We start from the raw sequence: 25,265 nt of genomic DNA on the forward strand, positions 1-25,265 counted from the left end.
GGGAAATATGCAAGCGTAGTGGCATTTAAACATGAGGAGGAAAAAACGAAAGAGCAAAAATGAAAACTGGCTCCGTCCTTAAAGGGTTAAGGGAGACTTTTTTTGTACAAGCAGTCTTTTAATTGCTTGTATAGTGTTCTTTAATACTCTTGTACTGCAGTATTCTGACATTTCTCTGATCCATAGTTACTGCCCGTGTATGGCAGGCCATAATAATTGATGTAACAGGGCAGATATAAAGGCCTTTCGAAAGTCCCCGGCTGCCGTGTCCACTGATTGGCATTTGAACATGTGGTAAAGGTGGAATGCATGTCAGGACTCTAACATGTGACCTCTCTATCGACTGCGGCATCTAAGAGGTCAATTTGCTGTACTTGGCTCTCCCTGATGGCTCCATAGAGAATAAATAGACCTGCAGCTCTATTCAAAACGTTGGGGTCTGATCTGGAGATCACTAGGGGTCATGGAGGTCAGACCCTCCCCCCCCCCCCCACACACACACACCCCGAGTAGGTTTTAAAAGTTTTTTTTTGGCCAAAACAGAATGCAGCATAGACCATCAATCATTGATCGGCAGCCAAGACTTAGCTATGTACATAGAATTACTTCCTTTGGAAGTAAAACCCCTATTTTTAAGAGGGACCATTCTGTTCTTGCTTAGTTTTCCTCCCAGTATCGCCAGCTGATAGTACTGGGCACTAGAGATGAGCGAATAGTGAAATATTCGATAATTTAAAATTCGATTCAAATAGCTCACGATATTCGTACATTCAAACGAATATCGAATCCCATTATAGTCTATGGGAGAAAAATCCTTGGGACCTGGAAATCAATATTCGACCACTAGGAGGTCGACAAGTGCCAAATGACACCTCAGGAAATGATGCCAATACCTCGGGATGCATATGGGACACCAGGGGAAGCGTGCCTGGCTGCATCTAACACTAGTAATGAACGTAAAGTAGAAGTGTACATTTCGGTCTAGCGGTACTCACTTGTGTAATATTAGCGTATATATATATATATATATATATATATTATATATAATATTTATTAAAATGAAAGAGCTGTTCAACAGGATGCAGACTGCACATATCAGTAGTAGCAAGAAAACAGGTATTATCCCGCAATCACAGTATACAGCTGTATACCAGATATATAATACATCAGTAGATGTCTGAACACACTGCTTGTCTCACAACAGCTTCTAAATCTCTGATTTTTATACTTTTAGCCCTAACAAGGGCTTTTGGGGGTCCCTAACTAACTTCACCTAAAAGCTTTCTCTCCCTGCTATACAGTCTCTCCCTCTCTAGCTCCAACCAGCAAGTGACACAAATCTGAAATCCCCTATTCGTATACTCAGGAGGTGACATAATTTTACCAGCCAATCACAGTTAGAGTCCTGCCTATTCCTAGTGCCTGTCCCTCCCCCCTGCATGTTTAGTGGCCGGAAAAAAGAGCCAGGAGGGGTGGGAGGGCGAATCGAATTTTTACTGAGTTAATGTTGGAATATTCGAACGCAATCGAATAGCACAAATAGCGTACTATTCGCTCATCACTACTGGGCACCAGTAAGGGTACCAGTCTCAGCAGGACCACATTGTACCAGTATGTATGTTCCACTCCTCTTTCCACTCTTCGATGATCGGACACGGTTCCTACGCATCTTGTTACACACTTAATACCTGACCTTGTAGAAACTCTTTGAAGGTCCCAAAATAGCACTGAAAAATGTCACGAAAGTATAAACACGCCAGAAGAGCTAAACTGCTCATACGTAAATGGCCCCCCAGGGTGTGACTACATAGACGCAGCCCGTATGATGATGATTATTGATCACATTTAATGCTTAAAAATACCCAAAATGTTGCTATTTGTTAGTAACCGTGTCCCATAGCTGCATTAAGCCTGAATAATGTGCTGGAAATTAGCATACCCAATGCAGTCTATAATTTATCCAAGTAGAAAATGTAAATTGACAGCTACAGTGGAGTGAGGAGCCATTAGGCAAGAAAACTTCAACAAGTTCCTTAGTGTTGATGCTAATTTACTGCTAAAACTTCAAATTGGTCTCAAGGTTCTTCCTTATGCATCAAGAGGTTCTCCGAGGGGCGAGCCCAGACAGCAAATAACTGCGTGTGCCAGGAAAACATGGAATAAACTGCACTTAAAGGGACACTCCATTAGTAACATGATTATGAGATTATTGGAGAGTATTCTTGGCTCCTTAAAAGAATATTTTTAAACCACTCCACTTGAGTCCAAAAAGACTCAAGACTGGCGTCAGCCGGGCATGCCACCATCACTATCAAGTCCACTCTTTCATGGTGATATTCCCCTCTCCTGTGACTTGGAAAGGAAGATGGTGGCCAGGAGGTGGTGCTGGATAGTAAATTCTAGGCTATGTATTAATTAATTTAAAGGGGTTGTCTATTTCTTAAATATTGTTGGTCAATCCTTATTAGATCTGTGGGGGTCCAACTTCCAGCTGGTTAAAAAGGGTCATGGCAGGCATGATCCTATTCAAATTAAAAGGAATGAATTGCAATACCAGGTACAGCCACTACTGAATCCATGGCACTGTGTCTGGTAGGAGATGAGAAGAACACACTCAAATGTACTCAAAAGAACACACTCAAGAGCATAAAGCAATGGAACAATTCTATACATAGTATTTTCTTATTTCAATCTTATTTTACTTAATATATAAATGTATATGCCCATGGTTCCAGACTTAATACTCACCAACAATTTGCTGCACACTGACAGTTCCTAGGAGAAGTCTGTCTCTAGTAACAGCCACAGCAAGACAGATTACAGGAAATGGGGTGGGGCTTAGAATTTTATTTGTGCTGAAGGTGGGGGCTCTATGTTTGGATTTGTGAGTGTGCAGAGGATTTGCACTGTCCCTGAAGGGTAAATCATAGCTTTCCTCTCATTTTAGCAGCAGCAGTGTAATTTTTCCTTGCTTTGCTGCTGCTGTTTATTTCCTTTCTGTTTACAAGCATCCAGGTGTCCCCACCCTCCAGTATGCCTGTAGAGTGCCAGCCTGTTTTTAAGTACGGTAACCTCTTTTATTTATTTATTTTTGCTCTCCTGGTGTAGTTTTTGCTCACATAGCACCTTGCATAAACACAGTGCATCAATAACCCCCCACATGCCATTTATAATAGCATAATGTGTAAACTATCACCAAGCACAGTGCAGCCTGTTCAGTCTATGCTAATCAGCGCTATGTCATGGCACAGCAGAGAAGAGTATGTGATGTGTTGTGCTGCGGTGTAAGTTTGGTGTAAATATCACAGGCAAAAAAGCTCAACACTGGCTCGATCCCTTGAAATGGAGAAGAATAAGTAATAGCTGTCGCAAAACGTTGGCTGTCCAGGCATGATGGGAATTTTATACTGTAGTTTTGCTACAGCTGAAGGGCTGCAGGTTGGGCATCAATGCTTTAAAGGATTGAAAGGGAAAGCAGGTGCTCACTTCCTCTGCAGCGCCCCCCACAGGGGAAATGAAGCATTACAGAATTCTTCTGAACTCAGTGGGCGGTTTGTATAATGCACAGATGTTGTGGCACCTCCAGATGGAGAGACACTTCCGTAGCCATGCTTCTCCGGCTAACTAATGGAGGTCTTGATCTAAGGTCGCCCTCTATTAACTCAGGATGCCCCAGTAGTATATTACTTATTACTTTTCTATACCAGACAATCTCCTACAAAAGGACATTGCATTAACTACTTCTACCACCACCTAAAAACCTCCATAAAAAGACCAAAACAAACTCTTCCGCTTGATGAATTCTGATATGAGCCAATAAAACCACAGCTGCTTCTTCTTTTATCGGCGGCGATAATTCATGTTCTTGGTATGACTGCCGCATGATTCATGAACTCCTCAGTAATATTGATAAATTGCAACCTCGGCATTTTCTCCAGTGAAGCAGTGAAAACGGCACCCGGTGCGCCCTCCAACAACTTCACCCAATAGGTGCCTGGAGGTCTGCGCCGCGCAGTAACACTTTCCGCATCATCCTACTGCAGCTCATCCGATCCCCGAGAGGGAGGTTAGATCACATGTCATTTCAGTCTGTAACAAAGGGATCCGGAAAACAGATGTGACAATCACGACTGGAATCCCACACAGCGTCGCCGCCCGATTTAGAAGCCGCTCATTTCCCTTCTACAATTCTACATAAAAATGATGAATTCTGACAGCGCATTTGAGATTTTGCACTCCATGAAAAGTTCATGTCAGGTAACAATTTATTTTATATCATCTTAGCTCTGTACATACAAGTAAATGGGAAAGAAACAAACTGGAACTTGGATTCACCTTAAAGACGGAAAGATAAGGAGATTTAAAGGGGGTGTCTGATCTCAGACATTCGTGGCGTATCCTGAGGATTTCGATGGAAAAGTCACCTTTCAGGATGATGGAGTGCCCATTGTGGCAGAATAAGACATTACAGCAAAGGTGTGCAGTAGAGTAAACCATATAAGCATAAATAGTAAAAGAATATATATATATATATATATATATATATATATATATATATATTTTCTTCCTAGATGCCATACGCAATGGCAGAGATAGAGAATTCAATATGACATCCAGGAAACCTATAACAGCTATAGAAGAGTATAGGTAGAGGCAGAGTACAGGACCAGGTGAAGCCATGTGCACAGTGCCAGCACGGCTCTGCTATTCCCTGCTGCTGTCCATAGTGCTAAATATGGGCAGCAGCAGGGAATAGCAGAGCGCTGTCCACATTGCTTGCCTGGCAATTCCTGGTGAGATGAGATATTACAGGACCGGTTGACCATCTAATGTATATAGGGGAGTCCGCTGCTGCTGGAGATGTCTGGCAGCCTCTTACCACTCTAATCCTTTTTAAAACACCAGCATGCTTGGTCAAGCTGAGAGTATTTGTTGGTTGGCACTGACATCTCTATATAGGAGTCATAGTTGTTGTAGCTGGCACTGACATCTCTATATAGGAGTCATAGTTGTTGTAGCTGGCACTGACATCTCTAAATAGGAGTGATCGTTGTCGGCGGCTGGCACTGACATCTCTATATGGGAGTCATAGTTGTTGGCTGGCAATGACGTCTCTATATAGGAGTCATAGTTGTCTGCGTCTAGCAATGACATCTCTATATAGGAGTGATTGTTGTTGGGTACAGACACTGACATCTCTATAGAGGAGTCATAGTTGTTGGCAGCTGGCACTGACATCTCTATAGAGGAGTCATAGTTGTTGGCAGCTGGCACTGACATCTCTATAGAGGAGTCATAGTTGTTGGCGGCTGGCACTGACATCTCTATATAGGAGTGATCGTTGTCAGCGGCTGGCACTGACATTTCTATATAGGAGTGATAAATGTGGGCGGCTGGCACTGACATCTCTATATAGGAGTGATCGTTGCCAGCGGCTGGCACTGACATCTCTATATAGGAGTGATCGTTGTCGGCAGCTGGCACTAACATCTCTATATAGGAGTCATAGTTGTTAGCGGCTGGCACTGACATCTCTATATAGGAGTGATAGTTGTTGGGTACTGGCAATGACATCTCTATATAGGAGCCATAGTTGTTGGCTGGCACTGACATCTCTATATAGGAGTCATAGTTGTCTGCGTCTGGCAATGACATCTCTATATAGGAGTGATAGTTGTTGGGTACTGGCACTGACATCTCTATAGAGGAGCCATAGTTGTCAGCGGCTGGCACTGACATCTCTATATAGGAGTGATATTTGTCGGTGGCTGGCACTGACATCGCTATATAGCAGTCATAATTGTGGGCGGCTGACACTGACATCTCTGTTCATTTACAAGGTTTATTAAAAGCAGAACGTGACTCTTCAAAAAAAAGAAGCAAAAAAAGTTCCCAGCTGATAGATTAAACCCATTACTGCGTCTATACCCGGCAGATGTGGAATGTTGTGCAAACATTTCATCTGTACATGAAGTTAATTTGCATAAATTCAGACCGTTCGGCATCGTAAATTAACTCGCAATATTCAACTACTCTACAAGACCAAAAAATACGAGGACACCTAAACATTTTCCTTATAAGAGTTTACATCTAAGACTGTGGGAAAGAGTATGGAGGTGGACTCTACTCTTCTAGAAAATTTGGGATATTTGTGCCATTTATGTAGCTCCAGAAAACCCTTTAATTTGCCGGTGAAGTTGAATGACAAGGTATTGGTAGAATCAGAAGAATCATGAGACACCATAGTAGGACATAACATCAGTAATAGAGATGAGCGAACCGGGTTTGGGTTTGAGTTCATCCGAACCCGAACGTTCGGTATTTGATTAGCGGGGGCTGCTGAAGTTGGATAAAGCTGTAAGGTTGTCTGGAAAACATGGATACAGCCAATGACTATATCCATGATTTCCACATAGCCTTAGGGCTTTATCCAACTTCAGCAGCCGCCGCTAATCAAATGCCGAACGATCGGGTTCGGATGGAGTCGGGCATGCTCCAGGTTCGCTCATCTCTAATCAGTAACAGTTGGTGAACACTGGGAGATCTGGGGCATAAAAAAATAAATCTGGGTCATATGCAATGCAATTGTTCCACTTTTGCCTAAGGGCTTTGTCCTGTCCGACTGTCTTCACTGTCCGGCTCGCTCACATCATAAGATCCATTGTAAGTCCAAGGAGGTTGTCTCATACAGTGAGATGGAGACGAAGAGAGCGAGCTGAGTGAAGCTTCTCCTGGTTTTTTTTTAAAGAGGGGAGGGAGTTTCTGACATATCAAAAAAAATTTCTAATGACAGTGGCCCTTTAAGAGGACTTGTCATGACTATGTTACTGAAGGTTGATGTAAGTTTAGAAAGGACTACTTACTGTCCATGTTATTGGCTGGGTTCACACTGAGGAATTCTGGAGAAAAGTTTTCTGCTTGAAATTCCTCACCTATTCAGCTCTGGCGGAATAGGAGCACAATTTAAGCGGAATGCAAGCAGAATTTCAAGCAGAATTCAAGCCCTATTGACTCCTATAGGATTCCTCTAGCGGAATCCGCCCAAAGGCCCCGTTCACACTGAGCAAGAATGGCGGAAGTCCGCGATGGACCTCTCCGCCGCGGAATCCCGCCATGCTCAGTGTCCTGCTTTCTGTAAATGAGAGGGCGCGTGCTCCTCCGCTCTCCGCTAAAAGAAGTGTCATGTCCTTTCTTTGAGCGGAGAGGGGAGGAAGCATGCGCGTGTGCGCCCTCTCATGCACTCGAAGCAGGACACTGAGTACGACGGGATTCCGAGGCGGAGAGGTCCGCTGCAGACTTCCGCCGTTCTTGCTCAGTGTGAACGGGGCCAAAGAATTAACATGTCAATTCTTCGGGCGGAAAGCGGATCTGTGGTGAAAATTTCAGCACGGAAATTCCTCTGTGTGAACAAATAAGTGGAAAGCCCATTAAAGCCAATGTACATTCACAATGTTCATTCTTTATGGGCGGAATTACAGACGGAATCTGCCTGAAAATCTGCGAGAATTCCTCAGTGTGAACCCAGCCTTCACGAGGATATCTACGAATGAGCTGCACAGAACAATATAAGTGATACATCATTCTGTTCAGCTTCTCTGTCACTAGTTTATGCTACCCTGAGATAGGACACCACAAACCAACTGATAGGGTCTCTTTAAAGATTACCATTACCTTCAAGAAGCTGTGCCCATGAAAAGAACACACCCAACTGCCCAAATGTAAAGCAACACCTCTAAGGATCAAATATCTATTGCACCCTTGTCCAAGGAAAGTGTTACAGCTCTCGAGGCTTGGTACTGTGCAGTGTTATCTGGCTTTACCATGAAAATCCAGCCATGACATGCCAAACATACAAGTCTTTAGTATAAATAAAGAGACTCCTTATTAGTTGGATTTTCTTTTAGAAGGAGTTAGTAGAGATGCGCGAGCACTAAAATACTCGAATGCTCGTTATTTGTGTTGAGTATTTTTCAATACTCTAATGCACAAGCAACAAACCCTATTAAAGTCAATGGGAGACGTGAGCATTGATGGAAACACAAAGGAAATGGAACAGGAACAGCAGAGGGAGCATGCATGGACTCCCAGACCGCTGTACTAGCTGTATACTGGACCACTATTAGACTGAGAAGACCATCTAGTACTGGTATATTGATATCACTAGTCCTAAAAAGCACTTTTCAAAATTGTGGATTAATCCTAGTTCACCTACTGTGTAATCCAATAACAAATATAACGTATATAATAACTAATAAAATAGCATATAACTGTAGTAGAGTTTACAACTGTGTATACTAGCTATATACCAGTACCAGTATACTGTACCACTGTTAGTAAACTGTATAATACTGGTATATTGTATGTAATATTTTTTTTAGGTTGGTGTCACAGTGAGAGTTTTAGTCCTGAAAGGGACTTTTGGGTGCAGGGCAGTATCCTGGTATACAAGAGGAACTCACCTGGATAGAACAAAGCTACCAAGAAGGTCTACGTATTCTATCTCACAGTGCAGGTAAACGGGAAGACTCAGACACCTAGCTTCACCCAGATAACCACGGCTGGAGCTTATATCACCCTATTCGGACAGGAGTCTCGACACTGTATACTAGCTATATACCAGTACCAGTATACTGTACCACTGTCAGCATACTGTATAATACTGGTATATTGCATGTAATATTTTTTCGGGGGTGGTATCACAGTGAGAGTTCTAGTCCTGAAAAGGACTTTGGGTGTTTGTTAGCTACTCTTCTACCTAAGTATTAAAACTACTGTAAGCCCTACACCTGCTCTGTCCCTGCCCCAGCAGATCTCCCTCTCAGTTAACAGAACATTAATGAATCAAGCATCAGGTGATCTGGGTCTATATACACCCAGCTCACCTGATGCGGCCAATCCCTGCTAGAGCTGCAGCCAACATGTGCCAGCCCCTTCCTTCCCCGCATGTTTATTGCCTAATTAAAGTCGGGGATGTGAGGAGGAGACTTGCTATTTTACATGAGTACCATGCAAAACTCGTAAGAGTATCAAGTACTTTCGAGTACTGCACTTGAATGAATATATTTGCTCATCTCTAGTAGTAAGAGCCTTCTAATCGCTGCTCTTATGAGATGACTCTGCTTACTGTCCCAGTCTATACAGCAAAACACACCAAAAAAGAGCTACTAAAACCAGGAACCACGTCAGCCTATTTTAGTGCTCCAGGGACCAGTATAAAAACCGAAATATTTCAATATAGTCACATCCAATGTTTATAATAAAAACCTGATGAAATTAATCTGCCATCTTCTCATGATAAATTTCCTCTAAGCCGCCTCCATTACTGTCTGTTCCGTGAGGCTCTGCGTCTGGTAAGCTATTGTAGTCGCCATCTGCCTATCGCCAGCCACATGGTACAAATCCTTTAAATGTCAATCATTCTTATCACCGCCATTTATTTATAAACATGCGGCATATTCTCCCGTCCAGGTACAGTCAGGGAGTCATAATCACCCGGGCCGTAAAGATAAAGAGCCGCGCTCGGCGCATACGTGAGCGTCAGGAACAGAGGCGGCTCCCTCGCTCAAGACGGCAAACAGAGACTTGTAAAATGAAATCTATGCAGAGGTAACACTTATTTTTTATTACCTGCACCACATGGAGCTCGATGAATATTCATGAGGACGACCATCTTAGTTATTTGCATCTGTCTAAATATGTATGCTGGATTTGCATATTTATTGCACCCCAACTGTTGATGGCTTATATATAAATGATTAATAGTAATGATGGAAGGAGTCGTTTCACTATGACCTTAGCCACAAAGACACCGGGCTGTGTGTCGTCTCCTTGCATGGAGAGGACAGGGACTTTCCTGGCTCATATATATACTATATTTAGGAATGTATATGTAATGTATATGATCAACCTGTAATTTTTATTTAGTTTGTTTATAGGGTACTGTAGAATGTACCGAATGTATTATAAGGCGTATATGCCATAGAATCTAATCAGACTATACAGCATTGGGACTGGGGTGGAGGTGAAAACACCAACACTCTTACCGCAATTTTTAGGTTTGTCAATGATCTCCCTCCATTCTATGTAGAGCACAAGTTAACACCTGGTCCTTACTTCCAAACCATACCCCAAAAACTGATTTTCTTTAAATATGTAAACCCTAGTGGCCTGTGTCCAGAGCTCTCGTTCTCCGAACCAAATCAGGAAAGAGATCCCTCCACTTCTGGAATGGGATGGAGTACGGAGAGTTAGAAGAATTGGCACCAGAAGATTGCTCTCATATCTATCTATCTCCTATCCGTGGTGTCCCACCATGGATGTTCTTTCTTGTACACCTGTCACAAAAGCTCCTTATTTCAGGTTAAGTGATGATGAAGGTAATTTGTAGTTTCACCACAAGATGTCAGTATTTTATATGTATGCTCTTATGTGTTGCACAGCTGAAGATAACAAAGGGTTACTGTTTTATATGTACCATGTGCTTTTCCTGACCTATGAGAAATGTTATTTCTTTCTAGCCTTTCACTCTTCTTCCTTTCTTTGCACACATTCCTTTCCACCACCCACAGGGTCCCTTGCATAACCCTGTAGGAAGTAGTCACCTGTGGGAGGAGGTGTAGCGTCAGTTCTACTCAGATTCTCATGGTAGGAGGACACACAGAGCAGACATCCCTGCTGTAGCCAATCCAGGGCCTGGCTCTGCCAGGACCCTAGTTCGGGACAAGTTCAGTTCAGATAGTGTGTTCAGTCAGTTGAGTCTAAGACACGTGTATGCAGAAGCAACTAGAGACACTTAGGGGGAGATTTATCAAACATGGTGTAAAGTAAAAGTGGCTCAGTTGCCCCTAGCAACCAATCAGATTCCACCTTTCATTTTCCAAAGAGTCTGTGAGGAATGAAAAGTAGAATCTGAGCTAGTTTCACTTTACACCATGTTTGATAAATCTCCCCCTTAGTTCTTTCAGTCTATCTACTATATCTATTATGCAGTGCTAGACACTACAAAGGTAGAAGAGTCGGGGATTATCCTAGTCCACATCATAAACAAGTCTAAAAAGTGCAGAGCAGTATCCTGGTATACAAGAGGAACTAATCTGGATAGAACAAAGCTACCAAGAAGGTCTACGTATTCCATCTTGCAGTGCAGGTAAATGGGAAGACTTGGACACTTAGCTTCAATCAGATAACCACGGCTGGGGTTTATATCACCCTATTAGGATAGGAGACTGGACACTGTAGGGCAGAAGGTTGTCAGACTATGGTCTATACACGGGTACAAGTAAACTTCTTACTTTCAAGTATCTCTTCAAGTTCCAGGAGAGCACAGTACTACATTGGGTTGGGATTTCTTTGACAAACTCCTCTCCTCTACACTGTTCTACTCTGTTTCCAACTCTTCAAGCACCGCTACAACTACCTCTACCCTATTCTACACCTTCAAGCATCTCTGCAGAACAAACAAGTTTAAGAGCTAAAGTCTGTACAAAGATTTATCTATTAGCTGCCAAAGTGTTTGTATTATCAAGAGACTGGACAGTAAAGCTGTTCTATATTTTCATCACTGGGTCATCTTTTGATCCGCACTAGCACCTACTGTATACACATTAGCCGAACACCTCGGGTCATTTCACCCCTTTCTGTGGGTGGCAGTACCGATAGTTCAGGTGGGTCAATTGCCACTCAAGACTACCCTGAGAAGGGACCCATCACAATCCGGTTGGTCACCAACCATTTGGGGAACATTACAGACCGGCCACACTAAAACAGCTACCAACATCACACCTGTGTGCTGGACTATCAATGGCGTCACAACACTACCATCACTGGTGGAGTACTGCAGTGACATACCACTATCTATCTATCTATCTATCTATCTATCTATCTACCCTTTTTCCCCTTCATTCCTACTGGGGGGGACAAACATATGTAATAGGTGGAATTGCCTACCTAATTGGGAACCATACCCGCCCAATGGGGGGGACCTGCCTACTGGCAAGGACATACCTGACTACTCTGGACATGTACCTCCATAATAGGGGAACCATCTACTAGTTACCTATTGGGGGGGGGGGTAAAAATGCATGACTATCTACCTAATGAAGGAACTACCTACCAGGAAACCATACCTGCCTAATGGGAGAACTCTGGCAAAATAAGACAATTTGGTCTGCTCTAGAGATGAGCGAACCCAACCCGATCGTTCGGCATTTGATCAGCAGTGGCTGCTAAAGTTGGATAAAGCTCTAAGGTTGTTTGGAAAGCATGGATACAGCCAATGACTATATTCATGTTTTCCACATAGCCTTAGGGCTTTATCCAAGTTCAGGAGCCAAATGCCGAACGATTGGGTTCGGATAGACTAAAGCATGCTAAAGGTTCGCTAATCTCTAGCCTGCTCTCCTACAACACCATTTGCACTAGGCAGGAGCACATTGCCATGGCTGAAATTGGAAACACACAAAAAGTGTGAGCTGTTGCACTTTTTGTCTTTTTGTGTGTTTGCAATTTCAGTGTATGGCGTTGTACGAGAGCTGTCTAAATCTGTCTTTTTTGTTTGTGTTCCAGACCGGAAAAGAGTGGGGGTGGGGGGGGGCTGCCTCTTCTTGGTTGTGCACTCCACCAATCCCACCCAAGTAGTTATTATAATTTCTAGTATTAGATGGATCCTGCATGCCCAGAGCATAGGCTTATTATATGCCATGGAGAGGCCATAGTACAGTGGAGGTTCCATCCGGGGCATGAGCATTTACGATGGTGGGGTGGTTTACACTATTTTCAAATGGTAACTAAGAGCCTCATTATTTTTATGGAGATTTTTTTTTAGCAGCCGGGGGGCTGCCTTTAGCGATTTTCATATCTGTATATGGTCTGTCTTTTGCCATTAGTGGTGAGCTGTTGCACTAATGGGGGAACTACCATCCTACTGGGGGAAATACCTGCCTACTAGAAGGATATACCTGGACATATCTGCCAAATGGGTCAACTATCTACCTACTGGGGGTCATGCTTGCCTACTGGGCGGACATACAGTACCTGCCTACTGGGGAGATATACTTTCTACTGAGAAGACATGCCTACATAATAGGGGAACTACCTATTTACTGGGGGACATACCTACCTTTTGGAGGAAATACTTGTCTATTGGGGGGGCATATATACCCTACTGAGGACCAACTCATTTACTCACTTTAACTGCAACGGTCACAGTTGGCATGGGTGTTACAAAAATAAGACCCCTAAGATGGTAGTGGGTGGTGGACGTCGTCTAGTGGTCTGAGTCATGTGTAGAAGAACAGGGAATGAGAACAATGATCAAAGAAGATAGCCTTGGGAAACTGGTATCATTGTCCCGTCCCACCATTGAGGGATAGATCCAGAATTTGCCCTGGGGTCCATGGCACTCTAATTAGTTTGGTGATCTTGCCACTGGGAGTCGTCACCCCTTGGCAACAGGTTCTCCTTCCCTGGAGGGATATTTGGGTATCTCTAGTTATGCCCCGCTATCTATCTATCTATCTATCTATCTATCTATCTATCTATCTATCTTCATCTTCCCATCTTTCCTCTATCTACCATTTGTCTATCACCTATCGATCTGTCTTTTTAACGTCTCTCCCATCACTCTCTTCTAGTTTTTTATTTGTCCACAATCGCCCACCGCAGTGAATACCCTTTGTCATCTCTCTAACTCTCCATTATAGACGGACTTAGTTTAGCCGTGTTTGTTGTTTTGTTCACAACGCTCTATTGTTCTCACTTCCATCACTTCTGCTCGGATGATGGAGGAAGTGGGGGAATCTTCCATGGAGCCTGGCGGTGTGCGGTCTGTAGAAGAGACGTGACCTCGCTGCCCACTACACATTGTGCTTCCACTCTCCATCCCATTCACCTGACGCCATCTCTGTGAAGGGCACTCGCACTTACATAAAGGGAAGACGTGGAGGGGAGGACAATGCCGAGTTGAATGGTGAGCGGCTGGAATACTCGTCCTATAGTTATAGTTCTATTGACCTGACCAAAGGCAATCACATCCCCAGTAAAACATTTGGCAATTATTGTCTATGTCTGAGAAGGGGAAAATAAATTGCATATTGACTTTCGTAATAGCAATTAAGATTCCTCCCCGGATCCCTTAGTCGGCATCCATTCCACCAGTGTATGGTAATGTTATATGCTTCCCATATGGTTATTGCTATTATCTCTTACTTCCAGAAGAGGTTAGTGCCTGCAGGATGAAGCATTGAAGTAATCACCCGGAACGTTAAGTCAAAACATGCAGGATGCTAAAGGTTCAGCCCCCCAGCCAAGCTGGAGATGTCTAATAATCTCGCCTCAGCTCAGATAGAGTGCTCGCTGCATTCCTTTTATTTCTTCCTATTGCCTGTAGCATAATGCATTTCAACCAGGGCTGGCATCAGCACAGAGATTACCGGGGCAAGTGTTGGGGCCCCAGCGCCTCCAGGGGCCCAGAGAGAGAGAGAGGGGCCCAGTTTTCTGATGTTCAGTCTGCTCATTGTAGTACAGGTAGAGCGCTGAACATCAGAAGACAGAGAAGGATCAGGATCTGTGAGCGTTCTGCACAGAGAGAGTGAGAGAGATAAGGACCTGATCACATGACCCGCAGGTCCCAGCCCCACAAAGAGGTAGAGGAAGAAGAATGAGCTGTAAGTGTTGTGTGTGCGTGTGCGTGTCAGTCAGTAATATGTGTGTGTTTCAGTCAGTAATATCATAGCTCCCAACCGTCCCGTTTTCCGCGGGACAGTCCCGTTTACGGGGTGCTGTCCCGCGGTCCCGGAATGGCACCCAGTGTCTTGCATTATATGTTGCCCCACCAAAAAAACAATAAACCAGTAACTCACCTGTCCGCCGGCCCCAGCAGCTCCTCTCCCGTCATCCTCCCCGTCCCAGAGCGCGCACTCCCATCATCCTCCGGGGCGGGCAGTGGGGTATACAGACACTGACTGTGCCGGAAGCCTTTATCATGAATCACTTCCGGTACAGTCAGTGTCTGTATACCCCGCTGCCCGCCCCAGAGGATGACGGGAGTGCGCGCTCTGCTGTGAGAGGAGCTGCTGGGAACGGCGGACAGGTGAGTTACTGGTTTATTGTTTTTCTGGTCAGGCCACACAAATGGGGGGATTGGCTACTATGTGGGGCGCTATATGGGGGATTGGCTACTATGTGGGGGGATTGGCTACTATGTGGGCACTATATGGGGGATTGGCTACTATATGGGGTGCTATATGGGGGATTTGCTACTATATGGGGGGATTGGATTCTATGTGGGGCACTATATGGGGGGATTGGCTACTATGTGGGGCACTATATGGGGGGATTGGCTACTATGTGGGGCACTATATGGGGGGATTGGCTACTATGTGGGGCGCTATATGGGGGATTGGCTACTATGTGGGGCAATATATGGGGGGATTGGCTACTATGTGGGGCACTATATGGGGGCATTGACTACTATGCGGGGCACTATATGGGGGCATTGGCTACTATGTGGGCACTATATGGGGATTGGCTACTATGTGGGGCACTATATGTAGCATTGGCTACTATATGGGGGATTGGATTCTATGTGGGGCACTATATGGGGGATTGGCTACTATGTGGGGCACTATATTGGGGGATTGGCTACTATGTGGGGCACTATATGGGGGGATTGGCTACTATATGGGGCACTATATGGGGGATTGGCTACTATATGGGGGCATTGGCTACTATGTGGGGCATATATGGGGGGATTGGCTACTATGTGGGGCACTATATGGGGCATTGGCTACTATGTGGGGCATATATGGGGGCATTGGCTACTATGTGGGCACTATATGGGGCATTGGCTACTATGTGGGGCATATATGAGGGCATTGGCTACTATGCGGGGCACTCTATGGGGGATTGGCTACTATGTGGGGCACTATATGGGGATTGGATACTATGTGGGCACTATTGGGGGGATTGGATACTATGTGGGGCACTATAATGGGGGATTGGATACTATATCGGGCATTTTTGGGGGGATTGGATACTATATCGGGCACTATTCAGTCAGCAGCATGTGGTGACTGTAGGGGAGTGGCTATGGAGGGTCGCTATGGGGGCGTGGCTATGGAGGGTCGCTATGGGGGCGTGGCTATGGAGGGTCGCTATGGGGGCGTGGCTATGGGGACCACGGCGCACATGTCCCTCTTTGCTCTTTGCAAAAGTTGGGAGGTATGGTAATATGTTTCAGTCAGTAATGTGTGTGTCAGTCAGTAATGTGTGTGTTAGTAATGTGTGTGTCAGTCTGAATGTGTGTACAGCAGTCTATAATGTGTGTGTCAGTCAGTAATGTGTATGTGTGTGTGTGTGTCAGTCAGTAATGTGTGTGTTAGTAAGGAGTGTGTGTTAGTCAGCAATGTGTGGGTGTCATTCAGTAATGAATGTGTCAGTAAGTGTGTCTGTCAGTCACTAATATGTGTCAGTCAGTAATGTGGGTGTGTGCCATTTAGTAATGTGTGTGTGTGTGTCAGTCAGAATGTGTGTACAGCAGTCAATAATGTGTGTGTCAGTTAGTAATGTGTGTGTCAGTCAGTAATGTGTGTGTGTGCCATTTAGTAATGTGTGTGTCAGTCAGTAATGTACTGTATGTGTCAGTCAGTCAGTAGTGTGTGTCAGTCAGTAATAAGTATGTCAGTGTGTGTGTGTCAGTAATGTGTGTTTCAGTCAGTAATGTGTGGGTCAGTCAGTAATATGTGTGTGCCATTTAGTAATGTGTGTGTCAGTCAGTAATGTATGTGTCAGTCAGTCAGTAGTGTGTCAGTCAGTAATAAGTATGTCAGTGTGTGTGTGTGTCAGGAATGTGTGTGTCAGTCAGTAATGTGTGGGTCAGTCAGTAATGTGTGTGTGCCATTTAGTAATGTGTGTGTCAGTCAGTAATGTGTATGTGCCATTTAGTATTGTGTGTGTCAGTCAGAATGTGTTTACAGCAGTAAATAATGTGTATGTGTGTGTCAGTCAGTAATGTGTGTCAGTCAGTAATACGTATGTCAGTGTGTGTGTGTCAGTAATGTGTGTGTCAGTCTGTAATGTGTGGGTCAGTCAGTAATGTGTGTGCCATTAAGTAATGTGTGTGTCAGTTAGTAATGTGTGTGTCAGTCAGTAATGTGTGTGCCATTTAGTAATGTGTGTGTCAGTTAGTAGAGTGTGTGTCAGTCAGTAATGTGTGGGTCAGTCAGTAATGTGTGGGTCAGTCAGTAATGTGTGTGTGCCATTTAGTAATGTGTGTGTCAGTCAGTAATGTGTGTGTCAGTCAGTAATGTGTATGTGCCATTTAGTATTGTGTGTGTCAGTCAGAATGTGTTTAGAGCAGTAAATAATGTGTATGTGTGTGTCAGTCAGTAATGTGTGTCAGGAAGTGTGTGTATGTGTATGTTAGTGGTGTCTCAGTGACTGTGCATAGTGGATGTATGGATGAGTACCCCTTTAAAGAAACCATGTAGTGGGGGTCATCTGCTCAAGATCAACCTGTTTTGGCCACAGTAGAAAAGGTTACAAAGAGTGTCTCCTGCTCTGGGTTACAGCAGCTTGGCTCCCATTAAGTAAATAAGAAGGGAGATGCAGTAACCCAGTAAGGCCACTACACAATGCATGGAGCTGTCCACTTCCTTTTATACTTCCATCTACATACAGAAACTGTGATTCTGACAAAAAAGTTGATTGGTGGGGTACCGGTTGTCAGTGTCCGATTAATGTAATATTGACAATCTACTCTAAGGATAGGCCATTAATACATATACATATACTGTATGTTTTCTTTACCTGCTTCACTGGTCCGGATGACTCGGGATGGGATGCTGGGATCTCCGGTTCCAATGCTATTAGTGGCTACTACTCGAAACTCATATTCCACCCAGGGATTCAGATCGACTGCCATGGCTGATTCCATGTCTCCACTTATAATGTCTGGAACTGTCCAAGAGAGAAGAAACAATTGATAAACTAGCAGCAAGTAGTAGCAGATAGTATATAGCATCTGAACTTGTTTAGTCAAGAGGCTCCATGTGGTTGTGTTCAAACCTCCTGTGGACCTAAAGGGGGCGCCTCTCCACCAAAATATTTCACTTTGACCCCAATCTGGTTGTAGTGTGGATTGCAGCCTGCCTTTGCTGTTGGCATATCACGATAATATATTGCATTTGAGAAAGTTATTTCCTTTGTAGATTTGTAATTTATTTGTATTTAAAAATCAGAAGTCTTCCAGTACTTGTCAGCTGCTGTATGTCCTGCAGAAAGTGGTGTATTCTTTCCAGTCTGACACAGTGCTCTCTGCTGCCACCTCTGTCCATGTCAGGAACTGTCCAGAGCAGGAAAGGTTTTCTATGAGGATTTGCTGCTGCTCTGGACAGTTCCTGACATGGACAGAGGTGGCAGCAGAGAGCACTGTGTCAGGCTGGAAAAAATACACCACTTCCTGCAGGACATACATCAGCTAATAAGTACTGGAAGTCTGACAATTTTAAAAAGAAGTAAATTACAATTCTAACTATTATAACAATTATAACTTTCTGAAACCAGTTGATTTAAAAGATTTTTATGCCAGAGGTACCCCTTTAATTAAAGAGAAATAAATGTCGACATATCTGGACAATCCATCTATACACCCCTCACATTTCTAATTCAGCATAGTGCAAACTACTTTGAGTCTCCCCCTCTTGCCCCATCACACACACAAAGACACACACTGTAGCGGCAGGATTAAAAATGTTTTTTTTTTTTTTGGGGGGGGGGGGGGTCCTATTCAAGTTTCTTTCTTTTTTTTTTTTTTTTTAGTTCTTCAAAAAATTTTGAAGTTTTACTATACTGAAATTTCCCAGATCAGAATTTTCATCTATAAAGGAAAGCAGCTATAAAGAGCGTCTCCCACTTTGGAGGACCCAACATGCCCATCCATGACATGAGCTGCCTACTGGTTTCAATGGTCTCCGTGTAATTCTTCATTTTTGCCTGTGGGGGCACTTTAGGGAAGCTGAGCACTTTCTACTAGTTTCTCCCGCAGGTTAGAGCTGATCGCCAAGATCCCAGGGACACTAAGCTTAATGATCCTCGAATTTTTAGGGTATTACTGTCCATTTAGAGGGGTACTCCAGCGAAAATCTTTTTCCTTCAGATCAACTGGTTTCAGAAAGTTATATAAATTTTTAATTTAATTGTATTTAACAATCTTGAGTCTTCCAGTAATTATCAGCTGCTGTATGTCCTGTAATAATAATAATAATAATAATAATAATATTAATAATAATAATAAAAAATAATAATAATATATATATATATATATATATATATATATATATATTTTTTTTTTTTTTATAGCGCCAACAGATTTCACAGCGCTTTTTCTACGCATACAGTACAGAGGTACAGGGAATGTTGTTTTTATCCAATCTGACAGTGCTCTCTGCTGCCACCTCTGTCCATGCCAGGAACTGTCCAGAGCAGGAGAGGTTTTCTATGCGGATTTGCTGCTGCTCTGGACAGTTCCTGACATGGACAGAGGTGGCAGCAGAGAGCGCTGTGTCAGACTGGAGAGAATACACCACTTCCTGCAGGACATACAGCAGCTGATAAGTACTGGAAGACTGGAAATTTTTAAATAGAAGTGAAATACAAATCTATATAACTTTCTGAAACCAGTTGATTTGAAAGAAAAATATTTTAGCTGGAGTACCCCTTTAAAAGGAGAACTTCAGATTCAAAACGTGAAGCGAGTAAATTCATGAAAATCCTCCCAACTTGTAAAATATGCCTTTAATATAAGAAGCCATAAAGAGCTTGGTAGGGGCAGGTAGCGCGGTGCTTTAATCCATTTTGTTTTCTACATAATGTTATTACATCCCAGACAGATTATATTAGTTTCAGCAATAAAAGTGAGAAAGCTCGGCAGTCACTTGGCTCCGGTGTTATTTATATAAAGCCTTTCGGGTGGCGTGAACCTCCCATTATTCCTTTTCCGTAAGAGCCTGATGGCTGGAGGCATTTGGGCTTGTGATCCAATTTTGGAAGTGTTGATACATCGGCAATTTATTGCTTCAGGTGGCGATAAACAGTGTGCGCCACACCGCGAACCTTCCCCATCACTGTAAACAGCGCGCAAGCAGCCGAGCGGCAAATATATCACAGCTACGGAGGAACCTGAGCTGACAAAAGAACTACGGTGTTTGCCGAGTCTGGAAGCCAAAGTCACAAGTCAGATCACAGCTATGGAGGTTAGAAGATCTAACTTAAATAGTATATAGAGGAATGGTATATAGTCTATAGACACAGTGAGGTGTGAATGCATTGAAAGGACAGGTGTCAGAAAGTTATACAGATTTGTAAATTACTTCTATTTAAAAATCTCCAGTCTTCCAGTACTTATTAGCTGCTGTATGTCCTGCAGGAAGTGGTGTATTCTTTCCAGTCTGACACAGTGCTCTCTGCTGCCACCTCTGTCCATGTCAGGAACTGTCCAGAGCAGGAGAGGTTTTCTATGGGGATTTGCTACTTCTCTGGACAGTTCCTGACATGGACAGAGGTGGCAGCAGAGAGCACTGTGTCAGACTGGAAAGAATACACCACTTCCTGCAGGACATACAGCAGCTGATAAGTACTAGAAGACTGGAGATTTTTAAATAGAAGTATTTTACAGTAATTTTACTTTAATGCTGACTTAAAATCATTTTTTTTTAAATCTTTTCTCCAGAGTACCCCTTTAAATGCATTTAGACCTCACTATGTCTATGGGCTTATGTCTCGTGCATGGAGCAGGGGCAAAGTGCACTCAGCCACTTACTTCTTCCCATTCTATATAACAGGTATACGTTAAAGAGGTTTTTCAACTATAGATATTTCCTAAATAGATTTCCCACTTTTTAGAAAAAAAATAAATAAAAATTGGCATCCCTTTGAAGGGATAGGTCACCAACAGGAGGATTTCCTGTAAAAATAATGTACTGAGCCAAAGATCTCAACACCTTTTAACATGTACTGGTGGTGGTGCTAATTTAGTGCAGCTCCCATTGACGTAATTGAAGCCATTGACGTAAGTCACGGCCATTACACCTTGTACATAACTGGGGCTTTGACCATTGTGTTTGCTCCTGGTGCCGCAAGTGTGCAGATCAGCTGATCAGCTAATGGCAGGGGGGCTGTGTGTTGTCACCCCACTGATCAGCTATTGGCTTGTCCGGTAAGTAAATCACCATGGGTTTTCCCACTTCCCCAAAAAAGGGCCAATGGTGGCCAAGAGAAAACCATTAAATTCTATGGAATTTAGAAACAGTCAAGTGCCTACACATGACCTTGGCCTTATTTTCTCAACAGGTGGGAGTCCCAAAGTGGAGACAATGACCTATTACATCTTTATGATTTATCCTATAAAAGTGAAATCATCAATGGTACCAGGAGGCAATGGCACATGCAGATATGTGACGGATTAGGGCAGGAGGTTCAGATGAAGGTCAAGCAGTACGGGTTGGCAACAGGATAGGCAAACGGTACAGAAGGTGTAGGGCAGGTAGGCGCAGTCCAAGGAACAGGCACAGATACATGGAATAGCAGACACAGGAAAAATCCCTTTGCTTAGGAACACAAGAAACCAACAACACTCAGGCAAGAATGGATGGGTGGAGCAACTTTAAATACGTGCTGAAGATCTAAGATCTAAGAAAGCGAGTGAGCCCATGCTCTAGAGGACAGAGGAGGAACTGCAGCGGTGTTGGTAGCAAAGAGTCCGAGCCGGGTGGAGAGAGGAAGCTGGGGGACGCACTCTACGGTGGACCGAACAAGGGCAGACAAGACTGGGCCACCGGCAGTGATCACACACATGACTCTTCAGGGCAATTGGAGCAATTTTATTTTAGACCCGAATCGAGTATAATTGGACCGGAAATGAATTTCAGGTCTTTGGCTCATCTCTAACCACGCACGTAATATTTTCCGTTTTCACCTTCTACTCTTCCAAACAAAAAATTGGAATCTCGACTAGAAGAAAGAATTCATCCCACGCCCTCACCCCGCTTCATATTTCAACGATTTTTTTTTTCTATAAATATGACTTGACCTACATTTACATTGAACGTCCACAGACACATCAAGGTTTTCTTGCCCCTCGTTCGAAAACGATGAAAGCAGAAATCCTTGAAGGTTTGGAGATGGATGTCATTGTTATACATGCGGCATCCTATTAAATGCACCGGCTTCCGTGTAATAAAGTGTGACTGCAAATTAGGCACGGGCTTGGTCGTTTCGGCTGGCGTAATATAGCTGCGGATTAGGTACGCGGTCCGGTTTGCTTATCGCATGGTCTAGAAGCTTTATTCTAATGATACATCGAAATTTCCTCTATAATGATGCACGCCTGTCAGTGCACTTTTATAAAAAATAGCCATGCCAGCTACATTTCTCTCCGTCCCTACGGGGGATTCTTGTTAACCATCTGCTATTGTATCCTATCAAAAGACAGGGAAGAATTGTAGCTGCAGATACTGTATGGAGGTTGTGCAATTAATTTTCTTCTAGGCACGGGTAGTAAGCCTTGCTTGAGCAATTCATTCTCATTAAGTTAGCCGCGAGATGACAATCGAAGATGAATGGAAGAAAAAAAAAATTGCTTTTACTTGTGGCCTACTTCTATGGCGCGGGGTAAATAAGAGCCATGATGAAAAATTGATTTACAAAATAAATACTAATAAAAAAAAAAAAAAAAGGGGTGATCAGAAACACGTCGGCAATTGTATCTTTACCCGTGTAAAAAATAAAATAATACGGCTGCCGGTGGCTTTATTCCATTTGTTTCTGTTTACCGTGTCTGCTATGAAATACAATGTTTGCGTTTTTCATAATCTACTCTGTATAATTTGTGTCGACTGCGGTCAGATGGACGCTACACGCATAGGAATGGAAGAAAACAGGAGAAAGGGGTTAATGAGGCACTAAGAATAATTTGTATACTCACCTACCCTGAGCCACCACAGGTGCCACATCGAAACTTTTTTTTTAAAAGACCTTTCTTAAAGGGGTTGGTCACTTTATAGTAAAATAGTTCAGTGTAAAGTATTAGTAAGTGTTCTCACTGTATATACTGACAACAGCTCCCTGTGTTCTCACTGTATATACTGACGGCAGCTTCCTGAGTACCTCATAGAGCTAAAATCAGACTCCCCTTCTCCAGGCTGTGCTGCCCTGCTCTGTGGTGATTCTGTCCATAAGGGTATACTGTATGCACATGGAGTAATTGTCACCGAGGAATCTGCCGCTTGTCCCTGCGCACTCCTGCTTCCCTCTCTGTTGGGTCCATTATATGCTTAAAGCGAATCGGTACCCACAATCTGACCCCTCCCCCAAACCACTTGTACCATCGGATAGCTGCTTTTAATCCAAGATCTATCCTGGGGTCCGTTCGGCAGGGGATGCAGTTATTGTCCTAAAAAACAACTTTTAAACTTGCAGCCCTGAGTCAAACGGCCGTGGCCTAGAATATCTGTGCCCTAACTTTGCACCACCCCTCCGTCCCTCCTCCTCACCTTCTTCATCATTAGGAATGCCGCTGGAACATTTTCTCCTGTCTGAACACTGCACAGGTGCTTTAACAATCCAGCCCATGTGCAGTGCTCACACAGGTGATGAATAGTAGAAAATCTGCCTGGAGCATTCTAATGATGAGGAGGGCGGGGAGGAGGGATGGAGAGGTTGTGCTAGCCTAATGCACAGACCACGGCCGTTTGACACAGGGCTGCCAGTTTAAAAGTTGTTTTTAGGACAATAACTGCATCACCTGCCGAACGGACCCCAGGACAGATCTTGGATTAAAAGCAGCTATCCGATTAACCAGTGGTTTGGGGGGGTACAGATTGTGGGTACAGAGTCGCTTTAAGTGGATTTTATCGTCCGCGTGGGCACAGCTCGAGCGGCAGAATTTGCAGGAACTTTTCTGCACAGATTCCTCAGTGTGAACCCACCCATACACAGGTTGTATGATTCACACCCCCACCCTCACCCTCCCTGGCCTAAGTTCTCCCCTCTCAGTACACACATACATAGGCTGTATGGTTCACTCCCCCACCCTCACTCTGTCTGCCCTGAGTTCTCCTTTAAATTTCCCCCTATATTTAAAGTTTCATAGTAAAGAGTTATATATTTTTCCGAGTCATCAGATTTCTAAATCTTGTTAATTTTCCTAATGAATCACAGATTCCACGGATAAACCCATGTGTGCCGCTAAACCCCCTGATCTGCATGTACGGGAAGGAAGCTGATCCGCGGAGATTACAGGCATTAGATGGGCCGCACTTGCTTCCGAGCCTCCGAGACTTTTAGTCGGATTCTTAAGTTTATATCGGGGATCAGATTCATTAAGTAGATTAAAAAAGATAATCTATGATTTATTATGGCCTATAATCTTGTTCTAGCTTCTTAAAGCGATACGACCAATAAGCTATCCCCTCACCTTACATTAGATGGATGTCACTGCTGCCTATGAGCCGCTCCTCTGCCTGCTCCCTATGGGAGAAATTAGCTCATGTTCATAGACAATCCTATTGTTTCTCCCTCTCAGCAGCACCGGAGGTGTTTACCAGCCGTTCTTCATCCGTCCCTCCATGGGGAGGCTCAGGCTTTGGTCATGGTCAAAATAGCTCACATGTCCAACAGCTTCCACCAAGGAATAAAATATATTACATGGGAAAGAAGAATCCAGGTTCATCCTCGAATATACAAGGAAAAAGATCTATAATGCAAGGACCTGAGGTCACCGGGGGATCCGAGAGGGGAGATGTGTAAGGTCAGAACCTGAAGAACAGAGCTTTATCATAGGGAGAGCTCATTGTCTCTCAGTGTATATATATATATATATATATATATATATATATATATATATATATATATATATATATTCTGTATATAGCAGGGATTGGGACTTACCAGTCTTCACAGTCTGCCAGCCTAAGGAGAAGGGGCTGCGGGCTTGTAGATTGTAATACAGTATGGGACTGTGGTTGTCAGCGCCCGGACTCCAGGACAAGGTGGCGGTACTCTCCGTAATCTCCTCCACAATCACCACCCCTGGGGGGCCCGGAGGACCTGCAAAACAAAGACAAGAAAAATGTAAAAAAAAATGTCTTTCTTTCTATCTATCTATCTATCTATCTATCTATCTATCTATCTCCTATCTATCTATCTATCTATCTATCTATCTATCTATCTATCTATCTCCTATCTATCTATCTATCTATCTATCTATCTAT

General features: G+C 43.6%; 1 protein-coding gene across 5 annotated transcripts in view; it reads right to left on the minus strand.

Moving 5' to 3' along the window:
• The window catches only part of CNTN5 (contactin 5), a 948,473-nt gene that overhangs the window by 51,818 nt on the left and 871,390 nt on the right, over positions 1-25,265 (minus strand). For all 5 annotated transcript variants that reach the window (XM_069969612.1, XM_069969611.1, XM_069969613.1 and 2 more), the window contains 2 exons: positions 24,943-25,101; positions 17,806-17,955 (listed from right to left, as the gene is read on the minus strand). In XM_069969612.1, the coding sequence (XP_069825713.1) occupies positions 17,806-17,955; positions 24,943-25,101 (309 nt within the window). The remainder of the gene's footprint in view (positions 1-17,805; positions 17,956-24,942; positions 25,102-25,265) is intronic.

Source organism: Dendropsophus ebraccatus, chromosome 5, assembly GCF_027789765.1.
Source record: "Dendropsophus ebraccatus isolate aDenEbr1 chromosome 5, aDenEbr1.pat, whole genome shotgun sequence".
NCBI lineage: Eukaryota > Metazoa > Chordata > Amphibia > Anura > Hylidae > Dendropsophus > Dendropsophus ebraccatus.